This window comes from Melanaphis sacchari, unplaced genomic scaffold, assembly GCF_002803265.2.
Source record: "Melanaphis sacchari strain LSU unplaced genomic scaffold, SCAv2.0 Contig2_pilon_pilon, whole genome shotgun sequence".
NCBI classification, from domain to species: domain Eukaryota; kingdom Metazoa; phylum Arthropoda; class Insecta; order Hemiptera; family Aphididae; genus Melanaphis; species Melanaphis sacchari.
In genome coordinates, this window is record NW_020271173.1 from 5,392,165 (window position 1) to 5,419,029 (window position 26,865).

At 23.3% G+C, this 26,865-nt stretch overlaps 1 protein-coding gene across 4 annotated transcripts in view; it reads left to right on the plus strand.

Moving 5' to 3' along the window:
- The window catches only part of LOC112595790 (NACHT domain- and WD repeat-containing protein 1), a 188,360-nt gene that overhangs the window by 59,508 nt on the left and 101,987 nt on the right, over positions 1–26,865 (plus strand). Inside the window, exons 1-3 of one of the 4 annotated variants that reach the window (XM_025341126.1) lie at positions 8,387–8,474; positions 8,557–8,663; positions 10,578–10,699. In XM_025341126.1, coding sequence (XP_025196911.1) covers positions 10,594–10,699 — 106 coding nt within the window. In that variant the 5' untranslated portion in view covers positions 8,387–8,474; positions 8,557–8,663; positions 10,578–10,593. Of the gene's footprint in view, positions 1–8,386; positions 8,475–8,556; positions 8,664–8,886; positions 8,980–10,282; positions 10,302–10,577; positions 10,700–26,865 lie in introns of those variants that run through there. The other 3 variants (XM_025341127.1, XM_025341128.1, XM_025341125.1) reach the window with 3 other exon arrangements.

A 26,865-nucleotide genomic window follows, 5' to 3' on the forward strand; every position in this document is an offset into this window, starting at 1 on the left:
ATCACAATAATATGTTCATCTAAAAATCTATTATTAATTAAGTGTCTTTTGAAACATTACCAAGATTTAATTTATTTTGTATACAATTTCAAAGGAACTATCGTCAATATAACTTTAAAATCTAGTATTTTATTGAACTATTCTTATAACGTCATAAAATGTATTTTAAAATATATTTTGTGATTATCTTAAAAGTTGTATTAATTTTAAATATTGAATTCATATTTTAAATAATTCATTTTTGCATCATTGAATTGTTTTAATAATATTTGAAATATACACATACCACCATATTACTTTATTATTACAAATAAATATTAAATAGAATAAACCATTACAATAATATAACTAAAAGATTATATCAATTTAATAATTACTTGCATTATTAATAATTAAATTGATAATATAGAATTTCAAAAATGTATTTTTAGATTAAAAGTAAAATAATTTGTTCAATAATCAACTTCTACTATTGTACACAAATGTTTTTCTATAAAATCAATATCTAACGTTATAACATATACTACGGAAGAGTTTTTTTCTACTATGTATGTTCTTTTCCTATTTGAAGTATGACAATTTTCAATCCAAGACATTGTCGATTTGTATTAAAATATATCCATTGTCATATTTTTGTATTATATATAATGACAATGCTGTTGGAATTGCTTTACATTATACGTTATTTTCACAATTTCATTAACATTTTTGCTATGCAAATTTCTATGTATTTCTTCAATAACATTGATATTCACAATTACTATAAAAACTCAAAACGTAGTAAAATTACTGCAGGTATAAAAATCTCTAAATACAAAATCGATGGATATTATTTTTCGAATTTTTTTTTATACGTTACGCCGAGTTTTTGAAGTTGCCAATCACATGAAATCGGCAGGAAATTAACTTATTTTATGAAATCAGCAACACTGTTGCCGAAAATGTAAAATCAGAAACTTGGCTTCCAAATTCAAGAAATTGACAAATTTTGATTGCTGATTTCATGAATTTGGTAATACATTATTATGATACAATTAAAAATAGTGGTACCTATATAAATAGCTAATAATTGTGTAGGTACGCATAAGTACTCATTGGCATTACCACATTGTTATCTTTAACCCGTTGTTAGTCGCACCGCCGTTTTTTTGACCGCATTTTAATTTACACCCATGTCACTATTACTAAAAATTATCATCTGATTATATTTCCTCTTCTAAATCATCAATTAAGGTTCTGAGCATATTTCTGGAGCGGAACAGTTTGGCTACTGCAAAGTTCTGTTCTCTAACGACTGTTGATGTTCAACCGAAAGTATGTTCTTTACGCGAACTCATTTGATTAGAGTTAGTTAAGACCGGACATGTATATAGACGTTTTATCTGCCATATGAATTGCATATCAAAAAAATGTACATGTAGGGAAAAAAATGATATGATGTGAAATTCTGAGTGCCACTCTGTGCGTAGTTGCCAAAATGTATAAATATTTAATCCAAGACACTAAATATAATTTTATAATTTTCGATTTTTTTTTTTTTTTTTTGTATCTACACATTATTTATAATAATCACAATTAGATTTTATCATATTTCCTGTGTTTTATGTAAGATCATGAATATAAAATATTAATTTATAATTATATAATTATTTTTTTTTTAAACGGTCTTGCCGATTTCATGCAATTAGTAGTATTGAGTACTATAAGTTGCCGATTTTTTATGTAATCAGCAATTTCATAAATTCGGTGTAGCATATAATATAAATATATATATTAATCGTATCAGTATTACATATTATTTATGCGAACAACTTTAGCAAAATAATCAAATAAATTTCAACTTAATTTTAAAAATGAAACCAATTTTAACACTATTTATTAATGTTTACTTTTATTGTTAGCAGTTGAATTCATCAAAATAATTAATGATAGATTCAGATTAACATAAATTGCGTACATATTTAAACTGACAAAAAATTATTGTTTTTGCATAAATTGGTGCAGCTTATAAAAATAATGACACATGCAAACTCAGTTATAACATGGTATTATTAGTAGAGATATACAGGATGCTTATATTATTTTATCCTAATGAATAATCAAATCAAATTTTTAAAATAATTATTATCTAAATATACTAAAAACCATAATTTCTTATATTTAGATTATCTTTTAGTGATACAGATTCCTTTTTTTCAAATTAACATCACTATTTTTATTGATAATTTTTCATTTTTAACTAAGTCTTGTTTTTAAAAAAAATTTGACACATTTAAACTGAATTAATCAAATTAGAAGTTTCAAACTTTAATTACATACTGAAGATAATAATCCTTAGTAATAAATTTATATATATATATATATATATATAATATTTAATCTATTACTTACTTCCAATTTTTTTCCAGCAATTTTTGTGAATAATTATAAAATAGTTATTAAGTTGTAATTAAATAATATAATTTAAAATTATTATATCATATAACAGTTTTGAATTATTTTATTATTCGTGAACTATTATTTTAAGTATTTTAAATTTAATAACTCAGAAAATATTCGTTTAGATATCAGTTTATACCTTAAAACATTTAAAAACAAAAAAATTTCTTTACATTTACAATTCCAATTATCAATTCTTGATTGAAAATACATTAGTTTGAATCACCACCAGATACTGCATAAATTATATAAAAAAAATCAATATAGTTTTTAATTATGAATATAAATTTCATTATAATATAAGAAACAAAAAAATTCAAGTACCTACATACAACTATTATAATATATATATATATATATATATATATATAAATACATTATATAAAATAACTTTTTATAATACAACTTTTCGTATACATATGAAGTTTGTATTTCGTTAGAAATTTTAAAAATAGTTTTTATATAAAACCGTTAATCAATAGCAATATACTAATTATACTATACTATACGATTTTCTCTGAGCATACATTTTTCAAAAATAATTTTTTGATAATAATAAAAATATTTTATATTCACAATCTTCAAATGTGCTAAAACATGGATGCACGTATCTTAAATGTGTGTTACAAATCCAAATGTAGAATTTTAAGATCCATTGTCTTTAGAGAAATTCAATTATTAGGTCATTTAAAGCGTTAGATATTATAATATTTTTTTTTTCAGAAATTCAATATCGTGTTTTATATATTTTAAACTTAATTTGATTTTTATTATCTAGGATTTATGAACCGTCATAAAATAAACTGATCAAATCATGTGGAATTAAAATTCAATAAAATAAATGCTCTCGTCTAAGACTTAATATTATTTTAGTTAAGTTACTAGGCAAAAATAAAATACAGTACTAATTAATAACTATAACAATTAAATAGTAATCATTGATTTATTTTAAATTATTTTAATAAAATGCCAAATATTTGAGTTTAATTTGTAAATTTAATGATTATAAATACAATAATTTTCTTTATATTTGTTGCTAATACTGTGAAATAATCATTTATCAATTAAAATCATAACCATGGTAAACAGTATTATTATTTTGAATTCTATTTACCAAATGATTGTTAATTGGTCTAAAAATAAATTACCATTACAGCCACTACATCTTTATAGTTTTATTAGGTACATGTGCACTACCTATATGGATTTTACTATCGGTTCAAAAATAAAAAATAAAAATAAAAATAAAAAACAAAAATACGATACTTGATTTTTTTATAGTATCAATATTGGTCTAGCTATAATGATTTTTTATACACCTATAATAATTTCGGTGAAATATTTAGACTGATATGATTTATAACCATGTTAAAAATACAAAATATAAAATACATTTTTTTTTCTTATACCTGCATTTGAGAATTTTTTTTTCTTAACGAAATAGGTAATATATTTTAAAATGATCGATGTAAACATCGTTATTATTATTATTATTATTATTATTACTATTTAAGAACTACATGCATTGTTCTAAGAGAAATAATTGTATACAAATGTTAAATTAATAATTTTTCATAGTGAGATGAAGTATGAGATCATCTGTTGTTTTATAACTAAACGATTTTTTCTATTATTTCAAAATTATAATATCGATGATTTCAGTGTATTAATTTTCAAAGTTTTTAAAATTATCCATTATCCTTTTAATGACATAAAATATAAAATAAATTTTTCATTGTTATGTATACTATACCTTAATGGCTTAGTATTAATTTACGCAAATTATAAGCTATAAATATATAAAATAATAAAAATAATTAAATATTAAGAAACCAGAATAATATTTGTGAATTAGTAATTATATTTCTCTCTCCATCTCTCCCTCTCTTTTTAAAATCTAAAATTAAATACCATCTCTGATTCCAAATTTTTACATATTTGATAAATTCAATAATTCCTATGGTACATATTTAATCATTACAGACAAAATAATATCTTTTTTATTAATAATAATAATAATAAAATGGCATAATTTTTTCAAATAAAGTTATTAAACATTTAAAAAATAAAAAAACAACGTATAAGTACTAAAGTACGTACATTTCAAATGTACAAATAGCACCAATACAAATAATTAAAATATTTTACGCTATACAGTCGAGAATTTGTACAACGTAATAAAAAGAAAAACGATTAACAAAATACAATACAGATGATATAGAATAATAATTTTTGGTTTGGATAAGAAACCATGTAAAATAATATACTTGTGTTTACTTCCGTCTTCCGATCGAATAGAAAAGTAGAAACATTTCGCTCAATAGTGCATTACAGCTACATGTAACCCATATTTTTAACGGGTTTTTCAATAATGACAAGTATAAATGCTTCTTTCATAGTATATTTTTTATGTTGATGAATAGTTGAAATTTATTATTACTCGTTTTGTGTGTTCTACAAATATTGTATTCAAAAACGCAAACAGAGAATTTTTTCGAATAATTCCCAGACGCATCAAATTCTGATATAATTAATGTTTGTTGTTTGGTGAATCAAACTTATGAGTTTTTTTATAAATGTTTATAAAGGGAGTATAATTGTGTTCGATTTCGTATGTTGCTGCTACATATATGGCACGTTCAAAATTTACATATAGGAATAATGATTTTAAAACTTAATATTTTCATGAATTGAATTATCTAGTAGAGTTTATTTTATTTTAATGAGAAATTAAATTATTCTTCAGTTATCAAGCAATGAGTAATAAGCCATTTATTATTTTGATAATTTTCACTCACAAGATTTAATATCAACAACTTTATTTCTTTATACACTTATTTGATAAATAGTTTCAAAGGTAGAACCAATTCTATGGGTATACATTTTTTTTAAAAAAATTATTTAAAAAAAAATAAATTCAGCAACAACATGGCATTTTCTGCTTGATATATTTTAACAATTTTCTTTTAACAATTTTCAGCTATTGGAGCTGCTGACATTTCTATGTAAATTTAATAAACAATGATTTAAACGTAACATGCAATAATTTAATACACTTGAATGTAATTAGTATACAACATTTCAATTGAATTTATATAAGTTACACAATAAATAATATATAATAGTCTATACAAAATAATTTGTATTGAAAATAAATAAATTATAACAAACCATTTAAATAAAAAAATGGTTTCGCTATACAATCAATATTTGGATAAAAATATAAAAAATGCATTTGGAGCTATGGAGAGAAACTAAATAGGGAATTTCCATAATTGTATAAATGTTAGGCTTTCGTGTTCTGGTCTTAATAAGGAAAATCCATAGCAAAATATACAGTAGGGTGTACCTGTATAATATGATATGCAAATATTTAGCTTACTATTAGCTATGGTCCACGAACACAGCCACAATGCGGCGCATTGTATACTAATAACCCTAAGAACATAGATTTAGGTTATAATAAAACAAATAGAAATGGTACCTAACAAGTAATAATAATTAGATACTTGTAATCTTTGTTGATATATTACATCAGAACTACAAAATAAAATTAGTATAATAGCGTAAATTTTAAAGATAAAATTATACCTAACTTGAAACTATAATAATAATAATATTTAATATTATATATTCGATTGCCACCCAAATGGTTGGTGAAAATTACAATGACTAATATAATATTAGATATAAACGTACACAGTTATATGTAAAATATATAATATACACGAACATGCAAAATATCAAACTAATTAAATACATACAAACAAACTTAAAACGTCTTCCATATTTAATATTGTAATAAATTATAGTACACTTAAATTAAAAAAAAATAATAATAACCACCTGAAAATAATATTCTAGATACACTTGATAAATATAAATATACATTTGTTTACTAATTTAAAGGCGGGAACACGAAAAGTTAATCTTAACATTTAAATGAGACTATATAATTTTGAAATATTATTCATTTACAGTTTAATATTTAATTAATTTAGCCTGGTAGTTTACATTGTTGCATCAATTACAATAATTGAAAGGGCTTAAAAGACACTTTAATTTTGTTTTTTTTTTTTTTTTTTTTTAAATAAACAAAATAATATAATATCGACATTGAATAATTCACATATTCATTTATAACATTAGTATTAAAAGAAATATAAAATGTTATTTTCATACATTTTCAAAGCAGCTTACGAATTATGTTTTCAAAATAAAAATTCCATTTTAATTTTAAAAATTTTTCTTTAAATTCTTGCATTTTAATTTATAAAACAATCAATAATATTAAAATATCAATTTATGTTTTGTGACTGTCAATTATTTTTTCGTGGGAAAATGTTGGTTATATAAATTCAATATCAAAATCATAGGTTTAATTATTATCACTCTAATATAATTTAGAAAACTCTTTCAATAAAAAGAAGAAAAAAAACTATGTAAGCTGTTTCAATTAATAATTCAATTTCTAAATGTATTTTATTTTTATCTTATTAATATTATAAATTAAATAATTATCTCAAATTTCTTACCATGTATATATATTATGTATAACATATAAAATCAGTGTTAATTTAAAATGCTTAATAAAATAATAATTGTATAAATTCTATCAAATAATGAAACATGACTTTAAAAAAGATGTGCAATGAGTGTTAATAGCCATTACGAATGATTAGTTGTGTTATTTAGTATAATAAATTGTAATTACTTATTGCGTGCATTCCACCTTTATAACAGTTATATACTATGTATATTATGTAATAAGAACTTTGAAACTATTTATGGACTTAGTACCTAGGTTTATGTAAAATGTATACTTACAACGTAACAAAAAAGGCTATGCCCTGTAAACAGCATGCCACTGCGGAAAAGTGTAATTAACCCATACAAGTAAAGCATGTCCATTTCAGTAACACAACTTTGTTTTATATAATATGATGACTAATTTAAATATGGTTTCAATGTCAAATTTTTCGTATTTGATATTTTATTATTGATATAGGTACTATCTACTATCAAATTGTTATACATCTATAGGTAGTTTTAAAATAAGTTAAACTTGGCGGCGAACTAGGGCAATATAGTATGTCTTTGATTATCACCCATAGACAGTGGCGTTACCGGGAAGGAGGGAGATCCCAAGTCCGGAATCCCCCAACAATGAACCGTGTCGCATATTTTTAAAATAATAAACATTTTTGACAAAATTGAATAATTTATTCGATTTAGTGATGAGTACAGCTTTTGTGATATTTGATATTATAAATAAAACGTTATTTTAACCCGAAAAAGTAATACATCATTTTATACAAAACCTCGTTTAGATTTAATTTTATTAACTCTTAAAGTACCTTAATATTATTGTTATTACAACAGCATACATATTGTACAAATTTTTAATTTTTACATTTAATTATCATTCAATTTTACATTATAATTACAATATTTACATTATTTAATCAAACAATAAAATAATAATTAAACTTGCTTGCTGCTTTAAAATAATTATACTTTTGTACCTCCCTCCCCCTTAAAAAAATGTTGGTTTCTCCACTATCCATAGACAGTACCCCTTAATAGAGTCATCCCCTCTCGCTTAAAAAAATGTTTGATACCAACACTCAACATTAATTTGGTACCTACTATACCTACTACCTACTGTTAATTATTCAGGATGCTTATTTTACAAAACATTATGATATAACTGAAATTATATTTAATACACATTATTTAATCTTAACATAAAGGTATAATAAAAACGATAATAACGATTGACGAGAGTTGTAGATTATAGGCAGTAATTCTGTAATCCTCTCTCCCGTTCAGACTCTAAACACGTTCATGTCGTAACTCTGTATGCATAGTATACTGTTATCAATTTCAGTGGTACGTACCTACTACTAAAATACGCCTTTCTTGTACAATTACAAAGTTATTACACCTGTACACGTGATCGTAATAATGTGTTTAGTTTTATTTTTCAAATGTCCTGTGTTTTTCAAAAATATCTTGGTTTCAAACTCACCAATGTATTCAAAGGAGAATAAATAATAATATATTGTGTACAAAAGTGCGATAGTTTTTATGTAAATCGAAATTGTATTTTTTCAGATTTATCTGAGAGTGGTCTCCTCTCTCTTAACCACAACAAATACGAGTAAATTAATCATAAGTCAGAAAATCTAATTTTCAATTTAAGACCAATTTAACGAGTTTGAGTAAGCACATTTAGTCCTAAAATTACGAGTGAATTTACAATGAATATTTTTATATCGTTTTGGTCTGAACCAATATAAATACATATCTTATATTCATGTGTGATTTTATTCGAGCTAAGAGTTGGAAAAATGGTCGTTTATTTTAGTGCGTACAGTGGTAGTGATTTTTACGACTACTTGTGACCTTTATTATATAATGTGGAATTGAATAAAATTCTATTTCAAGATAAATAATTATTATTTGAAATTGACTTGTCGAATAACTGTACACTGTTTATTGTTCAAACGACTATAATTTACCAAAAACATTTAAAAGGTACGTGTAAGGTTGTAAAATTTGGTTTAGATATTTTATAAATAAATTCTGCAAGAATGTAAAAATTAATTATTACAAACCTTGTATAATACACTACAACAATATAATCATATCATGTAACAATTTAATTTTGATTTAAATAAGTCACTATTTATTGAAACATTTCAGAAAACATTTTCCATTTATTTATTATTTTTTATTAGTTTTGATATTTTTTGAATGGAAAAAAAAATAACAATTACAGCATAACATAAATATTAAAACGATGTAAATATTTTCAAATATTTAGTCACTGTAGATATACTAAGTTAATAGGACAATGATTCAAATAAACAACGAAAAAAAATTTCTTTTTATCAACCTACTATCATTTTTTTTTTAAATGTTCCGATTTCACTAGTACTTGTAACTGGTACACATTAATTTCTTACTTCATTTAGTCAATATATCATTTTAACTTTAAATACTATGGTAATTCAACAAAAATATTACTTCTTTGGTTTTTTTATGGCTCAATAAAACAATTAATATGTTTCTTGTCAAATTAAAAAATATTTAGTTGATTTTATAAGAAAATAATTAAATTCTTTATTATTCAATTTTAGTAGTTAAGCAATTTTATACTATCTAATTAATTTAATGCCACTATGTTATTAAGTGTATTTGTTTAGCTTAATGAATTTTTTATAATCATAATATTATATACATTTAATCATTATATTATTTAGACTCTAAATTTTAAAGTATGAGAAATTCGATTATAATCTGTATTATGGATTAATGACCTTTTTATGTCCATATGTTGTTTTACAAATGTCAATTTATACATTCGAATATTCAGTAAAATAATTTTGTATACTTTTGATGAGATAATTTTTCAATTAATTCATTATAAATAATAACATTTTTTTTAGTGTTTTTTATGCTAATTAAATCGGACTTATATCAATATAGACACAATAGTAATTTATTGTACGTATTCTGACATAGATGATAAGATGTGTTGAAAAAAAAATCAATTTTGCACATCCCCTAGTATATATAATTAACCTAAATACGCATACATTTTTAGACGATCAAACTTTTTCCACATAAAACACACCCATTAAACGCAACTTTTGTATTATGACATAACGACATTATTATAGTAAAACAACTTTACCCAAAGCTCACTACATGCACGTTAAAAAATAGGTCCCCACACATATCTAACAAACACAGACGTTTATGCAAAATATTACAACTGGTGTTGTTTATTCGGATAACGACGATTTGATTCAATGACCAATGCACAGTGTTTGATAATGTATTAGCATGTTTTGGTAAACTTTTTTTATAAGTACCTATATTATATTAGTTTTTATAGATATTATTTTTTTAACATAATTTGTATGAGTGACGTACGAGCGATTATCGATATTGTGACAAGTAAAACGATAAGAAAAAAAATTATATCGTCATGAATTGAATCATGAGTGTTTTTTTTTTTTTTTTTTTTGTCTATAATAATATTATATTATTACGTTTTAACGAGTTGACATACAAACTTCAGTTATCATTAAATATTTAAAAACGTTGGTCTTCCGTTATGGTTACAGATATGGATTCGCAGAAATGAATAACGAGGACGAGGTGCAAAGAGTATTCAGAGGTGAGCTGGATACAGCGGAATGGGCCATACCGCGATTGGTCAAGGTATTTGTTGCGTCCACTAGAAACGGTAAGTCATACCTGTCATACAATTGTTAAAATATATCTATTATTTAATATTACAATAAGAATCATATTACTTTATGGTGCAGGTCCGCTTGTAATCCAAGTTTTTATGTACACGGTATGCAAAGTATTAATACGATCTATCATCGCAATAATATTATACCATATAATTTTAAAATGAACCTAACTCTAAGAACTTATGATTTTTATGATGTTGAATCCATTCCAATGACATTAAAAATATCTGTTTTGGTTAATACTGGTTTTAACCAGCAGTTCCAGTAAAATTAGTATACAATTCAATAAAAATAAATAAGTATAAGTCATTAAAATCATAAAAGCAATTAAAATGGAAAATGTTTATATTAACAACCTACTATCAGTTTTGGTTTTTGTTTTTTTAATATTTGAATGAAATTTCTGCTATTCTTGAAAGGTTTTATTTCTAGAACTTATTGTTTTTAGTAGCTACTGTAACTTAAAATTTAAAAATTAAAAGTACATTCTAGCCGTCTTGATTTGTAAATGCATATTAAATAATGGAAAGATCCTAATTAGTAGATACTATTCGTTATTATACATAAATATTTCTCTTTATGATTGATAATAAAATATTGGTGTGCATTGGGTAAGAGAAAGTATAACAATGAAATATTATCAAAAAAACTGCAACAGAGCTGAATCTAGCATATCAATATTTCATTCACATAAACATCCTATAATTAAAGTAAATCACAACGATTAATAAATGCCATGATTGTGTTACATATAGAAAATGACGATATGATTTAGTATAGAAATTTAAATTGACTACAGTAAGTAAACTAAGTAAAATTTTAACTGAAATGTAGACGCTAATTATAAAAATAAAAATACATTGCAGGTTAATTTTTATAAATGTATTTGTTTCAAATTTAAATACATACCACATGCAAAATGTTTAACCAAGGAAGTAAATAAATGCGTATTATTCCTAATCGTATTATCATATTATGTTTATATTAATTTCTTGAATCGTGTTTATCGAGGTCTTATATGAAATACGTTTTGAAGTATTAAAGTGTCATTGACCTATTTAAATTATAGTTAATTTGTTTCGAATAACAATCATAGTTTTGTACTGAGATCATAATATTATAAACCTAAGCGTGCATCTATGAAATACACAAACATGTTGAAAACTTGAATAGATATAATTTATTATTTTAAATACATTTTTTTATATTTTGTGATCCATGCAGTTAAGAATATCTATTATTTTAACAATAGTATTAATTTTGTACCATATAAAATGTTTTTTAGGCATTTTTTTGTCCAAATAAATTTAGAAAAAAAACAACCAACTAAAATTAAATGATGTATATTTTGATATTTTAAATCCTGCTTCAAATGTTTATGTACATTTCTGTTATATTTTATAAAAATATAATTAATAATGTAGTTTATAATATTCAAACAAAATGTGTATAGTATGTATTCTAAAATAATAAAATATTAAGTTGCTTAAAAACTATTAAATTCAAATGAATTAAAAAAAAAAAAATAATTAGTTTTAAATAGATATTACAATTCATTATATTACCAAATTTCAAATAAATTGAAAGTTTATCAGTAGTTATTATCTTATTATATGAGTAATATATAATCCTGATTAAATTAACAATATGAATAATGTGACACTATTAAACGTATCACTGAATATCTTATAACTAGGGATAGGATTTAAATGCAATAAAAAATTGTAAAATATGCATTTGATTTATTAAAAATATGCAATCGATATTATACACATCAAAAAAATATGAAATATATACTCAACAAAAATCATACGGTTCAAAATTAATTAAACGAAATTCTTAACTATTCGCGCTATTCAAATGTATTGCACAAAACAATTACAACATGGTGCTTTAAATTTTTAAAAATAGACAGACTTCTATTAAATATTAATCAATGTATACCTTAAATAGTTATTTTTGAACAGCATCAATGCATACTGTTGCATAATAAAAAGACTAATCATGAAATATATCATAAAATATGCGTTTTTATAATCAAAATATGCAATAATATTATTTTTATTCAACATATGTATTAATATGCATTTTTTCCAAAATATGCAAAAAAAAATCACCACTGTTTATCTCATCATGAGGTGATTCGTGGACATTACTTACAAAAGCAATAATCAGAAGTTGCAAAAAAAAAATATACTCTTGCATATAAATCCTAGCCTTACTTATAACTTTACATTTGATTTTCTCATTCATATCTTAAGCTATAAACTCATATTTTAATAGCGTTCTGAAATAAAGAAAAAGTAATGAAAATATCCAATTTTTATTACAAATTACTAGTTTTATCTTCATTTTTAATATAATATATTTATATAAGAGAACAATTTAAAACTAGAGAAACATAATTTAACTTCCATTATTGGATCATTGATTTTTGTGAATTTTTATCAATAAACATGTATAAAAAATTATACTATTATGTAACTATCGTAATAAGAATGTTTATGATTTGGTTTAAATATTTTTTTTGTTTTGTAAATATTTGATATTTTTGCTGTAACATATTCCATATAACTTGTAAACTATACTTTTATATATAATCTGATTATTTATAAACTTCTGTTAGGTATAAATAAAAACAATAATTTCTTTAAAACTAATATTTAAAGAGTAACGAGAAATATTAAAATATACGTATATTCTATAATGCATAACACACAATATTCTATTCAACTCTTTCAAACAATAACTTTTGAACTAATTAAGGATGTGGCATATCAAACAATAGTTCATACAAAGACAACCAAATGCAAACCATTACTAAACTATATATACTACATGAAAATTGTTTGCATGCCAAATTTAACAATAACGAAAAGCCATTATTGTGGAATATATGAATAGTAAAAGCTATAGGAAATTTTATAGTAAAAATAGCTGACTATAGAAAATTAAATCAACAGTAGCTTATTTATATCATTAATGCATAAGACTATAAGTGAAATGTAAGACCAGCTATAATAGTGTTACAATAAGATTATTTCCATGATAAATACTACTAAATATTTAGGATGATTACATTATATATTTTTACAGATGTACATCTCCACAGAGTTCTGATTTTTTGCATCAAATTATAAACATAATAGTTTTGTTGAAAAAAATAATATTAAATACATGTGATCATAATATTGATATAAAGAAATTCAAGTGACTGTTTTATTATTATTAATATCATTCATATCATTCATATCTTCTACTGTTTCTCCCAATATTTTCGTATTGTTTAATGCCACTCCCACTTCTCCACTTAAACCATAATCATCAAATATTTCTTAAGCAACCTTGGGCATAAAGTTATTAGTATTTCAAATATACCTCATAATACGAAAAAATTGCCATTTCATCTTTTCAATATTAGTCTAGCTTAAAACACCAATAATCAAAAAATGTTCAAAATATTTATCTTAATTGTAAAATTTGAAAACTCAAAAAGGAAACTAGATTCTTCCCAATGTTACTACTATCAGAAGTTCAGAAACTATTGTTACCAATATCCACGTTGCGTGAAATTCGGATTAGAACAAACCACTGATGATTGCTTTAAAAAATGGTAGGAACTCGCAAAATGTGCAAATCGTAATAGAAATCACAAAACCAACTATAAAAGATATAAAATCTACAAAACCATATTAAGCCCCATCAGTCAATAGACCGAAAAACAACTATAAAAATTTATCTCATTCCAATATCTAATGTGCTACCGTACCTCGAAGAAATGGAAATGAAGTTCCCAGTTCAAATTCAATAGAAAATCTGTCATGTACCTAAAACAACAGCTAACATAACATTACTTGATCAATTACTTCCCATCATTACAAATTCCATGATGAATTAAAATCTATCCTTAGTCCCTTTCTAATTGTACTAACTTCCTTATTGAGTAAAATCCCACTCTCCATCATTCTCACTCCATAACACATATCATTCTTATCTACATTTATTTAAATATAATTAAACCTTTATTCAGGTCTGTATTCTATTTTAAGATTTATTTTTTCACGTTTTAAAGTTATTTAAAATAATCGTATTCACTAACTACCATAAAATATCGTGTTGATATTAAAATATCTCTGCATTTATATTTATATTTTGTTTTAGAACACGTGTATTTATGTATAATTACACTTTAAATGCAATTATAACTATACATATTTAATTTAAAATGTATTAATGTGACAAGGCTTGTTTTCGAAGTCACTTTACTAATTATAACTTGAAATAGTAACACATTTAAAATCTATAAAGACATCAAATGCAATAGGTACTTAAATATGATGCGACAGGTTGTGCTATTTTTAACAATTGTTTAAAAGTGTTGGAAGTCGATCCTGGTAGAAAATTTTGACAACAAATTTTAAAGATATAAAACAATTTGTATATATATATATATATATATAGATAATTACACTTAAGTGTATAGATTCAAGCAAAAAACAATAATATTATTGTTGTCATAACAGATTATACATGCGTGTTTTCGAATTATAAAAGTTCTAATCTTGATTATGCATGATTCAATATTTACTTGAGATTATCTTACCCTACAAATACAGATCATGTTAAATATGTTAATGAGTGAATCACAGTGGTTTTGCATATTTTTAATAAATTTCTATGATATAAATTTGAAATATAAGCTTGGTGAAATAATCGAATTGAAACGGTGTACATATTATAACAGCAAACTTAATTTTCAAAGAATATTATCCACTGTTATTTACGTTATTAAAACTATAATAATAATACTTTAAAAATATAAAATTATCACTTTGATACTTGATTAACTTATTTTATTATTTTACTTATAACTGTAATTAAAAAAAAAACTTATTTTAACTATTTATTATTTTGAAAATTAAATTACATATTCAATGTAAAGTTATGTTGATCCCTAAATATTTTATATTTGATTTGGTGGAAGTTAATCCAAAATATGAACATATTAAAACCTATAAAATGTTTGAACATATATTATTTTTTAGTTTAAATTTAATTCAATGAGAAAAGTCGTTTATATTGTAAACAAAATGTATTAAATTTCCAATAATAAATATAATGAAAAAATATTTTAATTTTATAGAAAAATAACCTTATAAATTTTATTACTTCATTAACCAACTTATTAAGTACTTTGGATTAGTGTCATGTGTTCAAAACTAGATTTTATAGATTTGGGTTATTTTATTAAAAGTTTTAATTCAGAAGAATCTTAAAAAAATATTAGAATATCGAAATAATACTTGTTTAGTCCGTTGAAACATTAATTTCTTATTATAATAAACTAAAACCTATAAAATTATTAAAGATCCAGCTTCTGTTACAGACGTTAATTATCAATATATAAATTATTATTTTATGGAATATTGGTGACGTGAAAACAATTAAATACCAATTACAGGCGGAAAATAATTACTGAATTTTGTCAATACTCATGGCGAATAAATTAAAAATAAAGCTTTGGGGAGTCGTCTATCACTGTCCGTCGTTTATATACACCATTGATGGTTTTAGCTTAAAAATTTTAAATGAGAGCTGAAAAAATAAATAAATACCACAATGCACCAACGATAATAATATTTTCAGTATTAATTAAGCCTGTCAAAATCATTTTTACGCAACTGAAATTCATTATATAGTAATATATTATGTATATATCATAATATAAATAAATGTGTTTAATAGGAATATTTTTCTTTTTATTATAATATCAATTAGACAGTCTAATTGAGAATATTTTTTTAATAATCAAATAATTTAATTTTTTACAATACTGCTAACTTTAACATGATTGCATTGTTCTAATACTTTCATAAGCAGATATATTTGACAGTGTTTTAGTTTCCAATTTATACGTTTATTCGATATTCTAATTTATTTGAAATTAAATTTTTTATTGATATTTTTATTTACACTCATTATATTTCAATATGTGTGTACCAAATATTAGCTACTTTCATTTTTGTACAATTATAACACATTAAAAAAAAAAAAAAATAATTAAAATTTATTACAACTTTTAAATTGTATTAATTTTTTAAATATACTAAAACTTTGAAACTGTTGCTACCTACGATAGTCCTCTCATACTTATTATGAATACATTTATAATTTATATATGAAATATAATAAATATTTTATGTTTATTAAAGTTTAATACTTATTAAATAAATTTGTTATCAAATATTTTATTGAATTTCTTTTACTTTAGACTATAAATGAGTAAAAAAAAATAATTGTTTTAAAGTGATATTTCATTTGTTTGGAGTCAATTTTTCGGGCATAGAAAAATTTCAAAATGTGTGCTAATTGGAAATTGTGCACAGGCTGTTTTATAGTAAATTTCTGATATTACCAATCGGTTTTCTGTGGAAAAAATGCGTAAGAAATTTTTCGTAAAACTTCGAATAATATTGAGAGAATCTCAGCAAGGGCGGACTTATCTAAAATACACTCGTGGTCATTTATCAAATACGACGATACTCGTATTTTGTCATTTCTTTCAAATATATTTACTTTATTTCGTTGACAAGTTATTCATAACATCTAATCCGTGGGTTCTGATCAAGTGGTTTTATATTATTATTATTACTATTCTAATATTATGTTATTTCGTTGAAAAAAAAAACATTAAACACAAAATGTATTAAATAGTTTTACAGATTCTACATAAAATATAAATTAGTTAAAATAACGGTAAGTAAAATTTTATTCTCACGGATAGTAATTTTAAAATCTTTTAAACAACCTACCTATAGGAACAAAAATGTATTTGCATTATATTAATAAAACTACCTAAACTGACTACCACCAGTTTTTGACATATTTTCATTAAATTTGCTTTTATTAGTATGATCAATGTCGTATTTTTGGAAAATAATAAAACACAAAACAAAAAAAATGTTATTAAATACTATTTTACTAATTAAAATCAACTTAATGAATACATTGTATTAAATTTAGTATACCTTAATGTAAATATCATAGAAGTCTATTACCCATTGTATTAAAAATAAAATAAAATACTAAAACAATATTTAACACTTATTTTGTTTATCATATTTAAAATGAATAATACATAAAGTTGAAGGCAAAATTAAAATAAATAGAAAAAGAATTAAAAAAAAAATTGAAAAATTGAAAAAGTATAGATAAATTAAAGCTGACGCGTTAAAATATTAAATTATTATTTAAAATTTTATCAGTTTTATAATATTTTATTCGTTATTGAAATCGATTTCCTCGAATATAATACCTGTCCAAAATATGTTTACGAACAAACGTAAGTTTGTAGGTGTATGATATTAAATCTGTATTAAGAGAAGTGTTTAAATTTAAATGTTAAATCGGTGCGTCTGACATTCTGTTATTCATTACGTAATTTCTAAATAATATAATATAATCTTGAAAGTTGTTTATATATACTATTGTATAGTTTGTGCGTATTAAAAACTTAAATCATCCTAGTGATTTGCTTTTTTCGTTCAAATACTTAAATTATTATTTATCGTTGTAAGTTATAGTAAATTATAACAGAAAGTACTAGTCTGTGATTGAATATGCAATAATGATGTTAATATTATAATACTATATTTTTGTTTTTATACTTCAATCATACTTTGGTTATAGACGGCAATGAGAAATTCGAACTTTTTGATCTTTAGTTGTAACTATTGAGTTGTTATTATCTGAAAACGGAATTTTCATTAGGAATATGCCTGCTATTTATATTCCTCTTACCGTTTACTTGAAGAACGAATTTCTCACTTGGATTCAAAACATTTCGTTTGAATTTTATTGTCTCGCACTTTCGACAATTATTTACATTCATACCTATTGTGGAATATTGCGTGGGTATATAGAATACAGCTACGCTGAAAATTCTATCTTGTTGTTTTAATTTATTAGCCGGGCTATCGTTGACAAGTCACGACGTGTTTACGTGTTTATTTTTTGCTTTGTACGCAACTGCCTTATTATTTATCGAGTATCGACACGTTTACTTGAAAATAATATACGTCATACTTACCTATACGTACTTATGCCTAATAATAACATGACATACAAAATTCAAATATCATTATTTTAATGAAATTTAGCTATGCGTTTTTTTTTTTTAAGAAACGTTATGTAATAATACTAATATTAAAATAAATAATTTAATATTATCTATTAACTTAAAATAACCTTCTCACGATGATAAATTTGATGAGATTTAGTTATTCATACAAAATTGGAGATTTCATATTTTATAGAGTTCTGAAACGTATGCAATCTTCCCTTCAGATATGACTATACTACCTATAAGTGATGATATATCATCATCTTTTTATTTTTATTTTTTGTAGGTCATATTTCCGTCACAAAGTATTCGTCTTGTTCGTCGTCTTTTCAGGAAAAAAAAAATACTTTTCATAATGGTATATATACTTCCGTTGGTTTTCACTTTCAATATATATCCAGAAAAATGAAAAGAGACCGTCGGGGTGACGATAAAATCAATAATAATTCTTGCGAACAAAAAATCGTCGAACCACGTAGGTGTGATACAGCTATGTCAAAAGACGATTATCCTCCTATTTACGGTATATTCATAATATTATACATACCATAATGAAAATACGCCGACTATAATATAATATAAGTATCATTTCATGTTTATCATTAAATAATGAGATGTACCGAAACGCCTGAAACGTGTACATACATAATACATATATATATATATATTCGTATGTACCCGCCTCACAGCATAGAATTATGGTTTACACCGGAACTACAATAAGTTGGATTATTTGCCACTCGTTATTTGTTCGTTAGTGTGCGAAACCTCCAATATAAAGTGTCTATACCTACCTATATTTTATGACTCACAAACATGTCATTAAAGACACGACATAAAATATTATTATTTTTAAACTACATTCTATACACAGGCTTATAACACGCGTTGATATTATTAATATATTATATTATTATATTTCATAATATGATTAACAGAATATTACGATTTCGATAAAAATCTAAAACAATTATTCAATATGATCACAAATGCAGAAAAAAATGGCACAGTATCGGTTTCTGTCCACTCAACCCAATGAGTTCAGTTATTTTCGTATTTTCAATATCAAAATCCAATTATAATATAGGTACCAAAGTGTTCCACAGTGTTTATGTGTGGAGCATCTTTTTTAAACTTTAAAGTGCTTATAAAAATAAAATCTATCAAGCTTTCTCGACATTTATTGAACGATCATTATAAAAAATAACTAAAATAATAAAATTTATAGATTTTGGCATGCTTAAACTTTTCGGCTTTCTTAATGAATTTATTTATTTGGCAATATTTTTCAGAATAAATAATAGAACTAAACAATAAATTATCTTTTATTATTTCACAAGTCTAAATTGTAAAATAATAAAGAATTTATCAAAAAAAAAAAAAAAAAAAAAAATGGAAAACAATGTATTATAATAGTATTGTAATTCATGAGATTAAAAACACTGTCACTATAATTCAATATTCAAATCGTTTTAAACAAAATTTTCTAAAATAATTGTTAATTTTAATCAGAATAGCTTAGTATTTAAAATGTATTTTAACATTATTCATAAATTAACTTTACACATAAATAATAATACTAAACGATAATAAAAATGATCAAAAATCAATAATGTTATTTTTAAAGTACCTATTAAAAATGTCACGTTTTTTTTTCATATATAATTATCTAGTATGCTATGGAAAAAAATTATTTTTAAACTCGGTATCCGTGTGCATATCCAATTTATATAAAAAAAAGTTATGCGCTAAACTTTTTGATTACTTTTCATGTTCGAAAAGAGTTTTCAGTACATCACTAAAAAACCATAAATCTCTGTTTCATTCAGGATGTAAAATTCTATCTAGATTCCTTGATAAACTTCAAAACAATAAACATTTTTTTAATTTTTTTCTTACTGACATTTTGTAAATGATTCATTATGTGTTTCATATATAGTGTCAAAAAAAAAATAAATATATCTACACATTTTTCTAAACTACAAGTCTTAATTTAATACCATTTGCATATTTTGACTAATAGTTAAAAGATGATAATGATGTCAAAATATCTTAAGAATATTTCATTTAAGTTTAGGCTTACTTCTTTAGTCTGCACTTATTCTCTTTACTAATATTTAGTTCTGTTTTACGTATCCTTAAAAACTTTAACCGACTTATCAGTTATAAAAATAGTTAAAAGTAGTTCTATTTGTTTACTTTTGTTCACAACAACATGCCTATTTTACATAAACTATATTTGATGACCACTCTAGCTAATAGACTAATTAATGATAACATAATATTTTTTTAAAAAACGCATGTATAGTTCAAATAATGCATGGGCGAGTTAATGCTTCTCTGTAATACTAACTTCCAATAACTCGTTATAATATGGTCTCCATATATGCTGAGAATTATAGTCAACAATATCTGCTTTATCATTTAATGAATAATTTGATCAACTCTCATTCTAGTTCATGATGATTTCTATTAAAACATTTAAAACTAAATTTATTCATATTCTATATACTTATAACTATTATTTTACTGGTGTAGCCATTATATAGATATATTTTTTATTGATATAGTATATCAATAAAATATTTAGCATTTATTAGAAAATTTAAAAAAATCTTTTTCATTAAATTAAATTTATTATAAACATGTTTCTATTTTAACATTTATTTCTTCATTTTAATTTTAAGTTTAATGAGTGTTTGTTCAATTATCATATTTTTTTTTCGTATTTATAATATAATATTATATAATTTAATTGATAATTTATAATAAATTATTGTTTTAAGCTTTATCTTAAAATCTAAAACATTTTAAAAATAAGAAAAAAATGGGTACATATTTATGATGACTTAATATTTTTTACAAAACAATACAGGTATTTATTTTATTACTTGAAATAGGTATTATTTAAATATTTTTTGTATACTTATATTTAAATCTATAATATGTTTTAATAAAAATGTAGTTTTATCTAATTGTTTATATAATAATTTAGTGTTTGAATTTTTAATGTATCTTTTTTTTTTTTATCGAGGAAATTCACTTTGTGACTTATATAAATCGTGTTTCGTAATAAACTTGATTATTTTTGCTACAAATGTCTTTAAAACCATTGATTTATCTCCATATTAAACTATATCTTAAAGTAATATAATATTTAAAAATTATATTGTATAATCAACTGTTTAGGTATACGTATTATCTATGTTATGTTTAGTCAAAATAAAACAACTATAAATTAGTTAAATGTTCATAATAATTGTTGTTATTTATATGATATATATATATTTTAGTTTAGTCAATAATAGAAATAAAATAATTTAATAAACTATATAACTAGTTTTCTTTACGTGTGACATTACATAAAATAATGTAACCATCCCTAAGTAAATTAGCACAATGCAATTTAAAAGTAATAGCAATAATATAAAATTATTCATTTACAAGATATTATATGACGATATTATTGGGTATCTCTACAGTATATTTTAAAATAAATAAAAAACTAACAGTTCAACTTTTATACTAAAACTTGATTTGAAATTAAAAATATTTTTTTATAGTTTAAGTTTAAGCTTAAAGTTTATTTAAAATATTTAATTAATTCAAATTTTTTTATCTCCATAAACTTATTTACTCTACTGGGGATTAATTTAGTAATACTATAAACATATATAATGGCATTATATGCTCTAAAAAAATATCAAAAGTACCTATGGCGTATTGTTTTATCGTCTGAATAGGTTGCACTACTTACAGTGTTGTTGAAACGGTCAATATTTTGACGATAGTGTTAGTGGCGTCGGTAGTGGTAGTTTTGGTGCATTTGGTATCTATTCTCTAATGTAAAAATGGGAAAAAAAAAAAAACACTTTTGTTTCTTCGACACTAAATATACAAGCTCCGGGTCATAAGTGGACGAAAAAACATAAAAATGACCCCAATATTTCACTTCAGGCTTGGAATCTTAAGCAAGATAGTTTTCCGTATAATGCGTGCGTTGTTTATTGCACGAATCGTAGCATTATAAAATGTACGTAATAATATATAGCTGCGTTTCTCCACAAAAAAAAGGGTAAAGGTCAGTGGAACCCTATTGGTCCTTACATCCGGTTTCTTGAGTGCCTTCACAAATACAAGATAAATAACAAAGTTCCTGCATTATAACAATTGAATAATAGTTTTTAAACGTTCTCGTTATTATTTCTTTAATCATTATTCTTTTCAGGTAATTCTTGAATTAATCATCGAAAAAATAGAACCTATATATATATTATGGTATACATTTAATGCCCAAATTATTTGAAAACTATTTGAAAGGCTAAAAGTGATCGATTTTTTATAAAAACGAAGTTGTAACTCAACAAACTTCTTACTTCTAATACAATTTTTTACGACTTTTAGTTCCGACATAAGAGTCTTTGCTCAATTTAAAATCTATATCGTTTCACAACAAGTTTTCTTTTTGCAAAATGTACACACGGTGGTGGAATTACACGAATTTTTAGAGGATCTATGTTATAATTATTTGACCTATCTGTTGATCATTGTTCACATATACACAAGATGTTATTTAATCGATATTTTGACGACGGATGTTTGCGAAAGTATACATATTTTGATAAATATTCATCAATTTTTGGGATTTAGACACTGAAAAAAAATATACACGAACACTTTTGTTCTTACATTTTCGATTTTAAAGTAAAGGAAAGTTAGATTTATAAGATCCCTAACAGTGACATCTCTTTGAAAAAGTCCACGATAACTTTGCCTACAAAAAATATTAGTTTCAAGTCAGGGTGCTCAATGTACGATAAATAGATGACTCTATCTAATCTACAATATTTAATTGTAAACATTTTGTGTCAAATTAAGTTTTAGGTTTTCATATAATATTATTTGTATGAGGTAATATTATTTTATTAGGTCTATGGACATTTTTTTTTTTGTGTTTAATAATTAATAATTGGTACTATTATTGTTATTTATTAAAAAATAAATTAAAAATTAACACTGGTATATAACATTATAAATGTATTGTGTTCGTAACGATAAAATAATAAACCATTAAATAATAATAAATAAATGATTAGAGAATAAGATTTAAAAATCTATTACCTAACGAATTAATATTGTAGATTAACCAATACTGACTTATCTATCCTTGGGTTCAAGACACTGAAAAAAATTTAATAACAACATTTTTATTTCGACAAGTTCCGACACACTGCATATTATTTTATCATATTAATAAAAAAAAAAAAACTAATTTTTTAGGATTACACAAACTATATGGAACGAATAATATAAACATTACTTAATTTATAAAAAACAACCTCATGTGTAATGGCGTGGAATCTTGATCAAGAGGATAATATTATAATATACGCAAACGTTATTTATTACTATCCCGATAATGTCGACCAGACGTGGTATAATAATAATGATTAGCAAAATAAAATAAAAAATGAAAATTCATAAATTTTTTCACCATATATGGTCAATAATGATATAATTTTATAGGTTGGTACTTTATTATTGTTATATGAATACGACAATACTTGAATAAAGTTATCGTCGATATAAAGTGGTCGGTAAAGTCTAGTCGTTGTTGTTCATCTTATAATGTATCGAATCAAGACTACTGAAAATTGGTTATTATTATTATAATTATTACTTGTGATCAGTTGAAATCAGCATGTATGATAATATTAAAATGATTTTTTGAATATGAATTTAAAAGTTACATATCACACCATAATTCTTAGAATAAAAAAAATAATTTCCAGTCAGATTTCGAAAGCCATGTAAAAATTTGCGTTATAGTGATTTACAGTTTCCGTGGTTATTATATATTATTATTTCATTAGCAATATTATTCAAAAACGGAGTAATGATAATGTATCATTTTATAGTTGTTATATTGTAAAATCGAAATGTAGGTGCAATATAAACATTTTCCAGTTTATAGGGATATAAAAAACTGAATTTAAGGTTTAAAAATCGGATTAACAGATGTGATAAAAATAATCAAATTGATTTTTATGGTTTTATAAAGATTCGTATATAAAAATTTAGAAAATATGAATAGTTTTTCAATTATATACACTTATATTACACATGTGTTCATAATTTTATTATTGGTAACAATATATTTTTAAAACCTCTAACATACTATTAAAACAAATTAATATATCTATTTATAAACCTATTTAAATTAAAATGATAAACTTATCTATATTTCGTACAATACATCGACTTCTACAATTATAAGTAATAACTGTTACGGAAAGAATTAAATAATTTCGCATTCATATACGATTTTTATTCTCTGTAATTTTCCATATTGAAACCATGATTTTAAATAAAATGTCATATCGAGAGTTTTTATAATTTATATTATACATAATATTATTGTTTTCTGAGAAAAGGAATGACAAAATTTCATTTGAAAAATATTAAGCGTGTGAGATATTCCACCAGCACTGCAGCAGCAATATTGTGTCATGTAAAGGCAGCACAAAAAAAATGCAAATCCTTAACCATTTTAAACAGTATTACAAACAGTGAATAATTGAATTAATTTACCGATTCGGTAATAATTTAATTTAAAATGATTTTCCACTCCAATTATCTGTATTAGGCAACTTTATTGTTATTACCGCACTGCATGTATTACTTGGAAGAAGTTTTATATTAAAATTAAAATTAAAATTAAATAAATATGTTTGCCTAACCACGTCTATACGATAATGGTCTGACCCACACAATATTACGTTATATCGCTTTGTAGTCCGAAACTACCATCATTGTGTGGTGTATTATTGTGACCGATCGATATTTCGACAGTGAATGCATCGCATATAATATATTATATCATGGATGCCATGAGTAGGAATTAAATTGAAAAATATATAGTATCTTATAAACTCTGTGCGTGGAATCTAAAATGTATTCAATTTTCGTACTTAACGTCGTATAAAGAATAACATATTTAACCGTCATACTATTGCTTTTAACGTTACGATTTATTATATTGACATTGACATTATATAATATATTACATACAAAGCATAATAGAGAATAATACTTATATCACTGCATAACGTAGTCAGTCTCCAGCAATTCGTTATTTTGATACCTCCACATATAATACGTACTTAGTTGACAATATAAAATAATAATTTATAAGCTTTAATTGTAATTACGAGAGCTTGGTAAAATTTTGTTTTTATTTTTTGTTAGTGCTTAAAGTTATTTTGATGCCACGACAACAAAACGAATAGAGGTATATCATAACATTTTAAACAATCTTTTTTTTTTTTTTTCATCTTATAATTGCTGTTTGCTTTAATATTTTTAACATTGCCTATTGATATATTTTTTGTTTAAAATAAAATAAATAATAAGTATTGCGATTTGTTATTTTTTTCAAAAAGTCTAAAATTTTTGTAGAGGTATTTCTGTTGGTTTTTGTTGTACTTCGTTCAGTTACATGTGCTGATTGCTTGATGTGATCACGTCGATACATATTATTTGAGTAAATATTACGTTATTATAACTTTACAGAGTCAAAACTTTGAAACATATTTATTTTTAATTTGAAAATCGCAATGTTTATATGTTATGATTAAAATAATAATTATAAACTATCTTTAATTTGAGATCGCGTAACATTTATTGTTTATAATCCTTAAGTCACATCATTATTATATTATGATTTATATGACTTTTTAATAGTAATGATTCGATTTCAATTATATTTCATGGTATTAAAGTCATACGATTTTAGATTTATATTTTGATTTCAACGAATGGTCGATTTCATTAATCAGTGATTTAATCATGTTTGTCTTCCGTATTGTTATTGATAATATGATTATATTGGTTTCAAATAAAATTGAAATTATTTGTATCTCTTTTAATGTTTTATTCATTTATCCGGATTTAAAAGCATTATTGTGACAGATAAAATTAATCAAATCTAAGTCCAATGTATTAAATTAAATTTTGGGATTTGAAAGATTA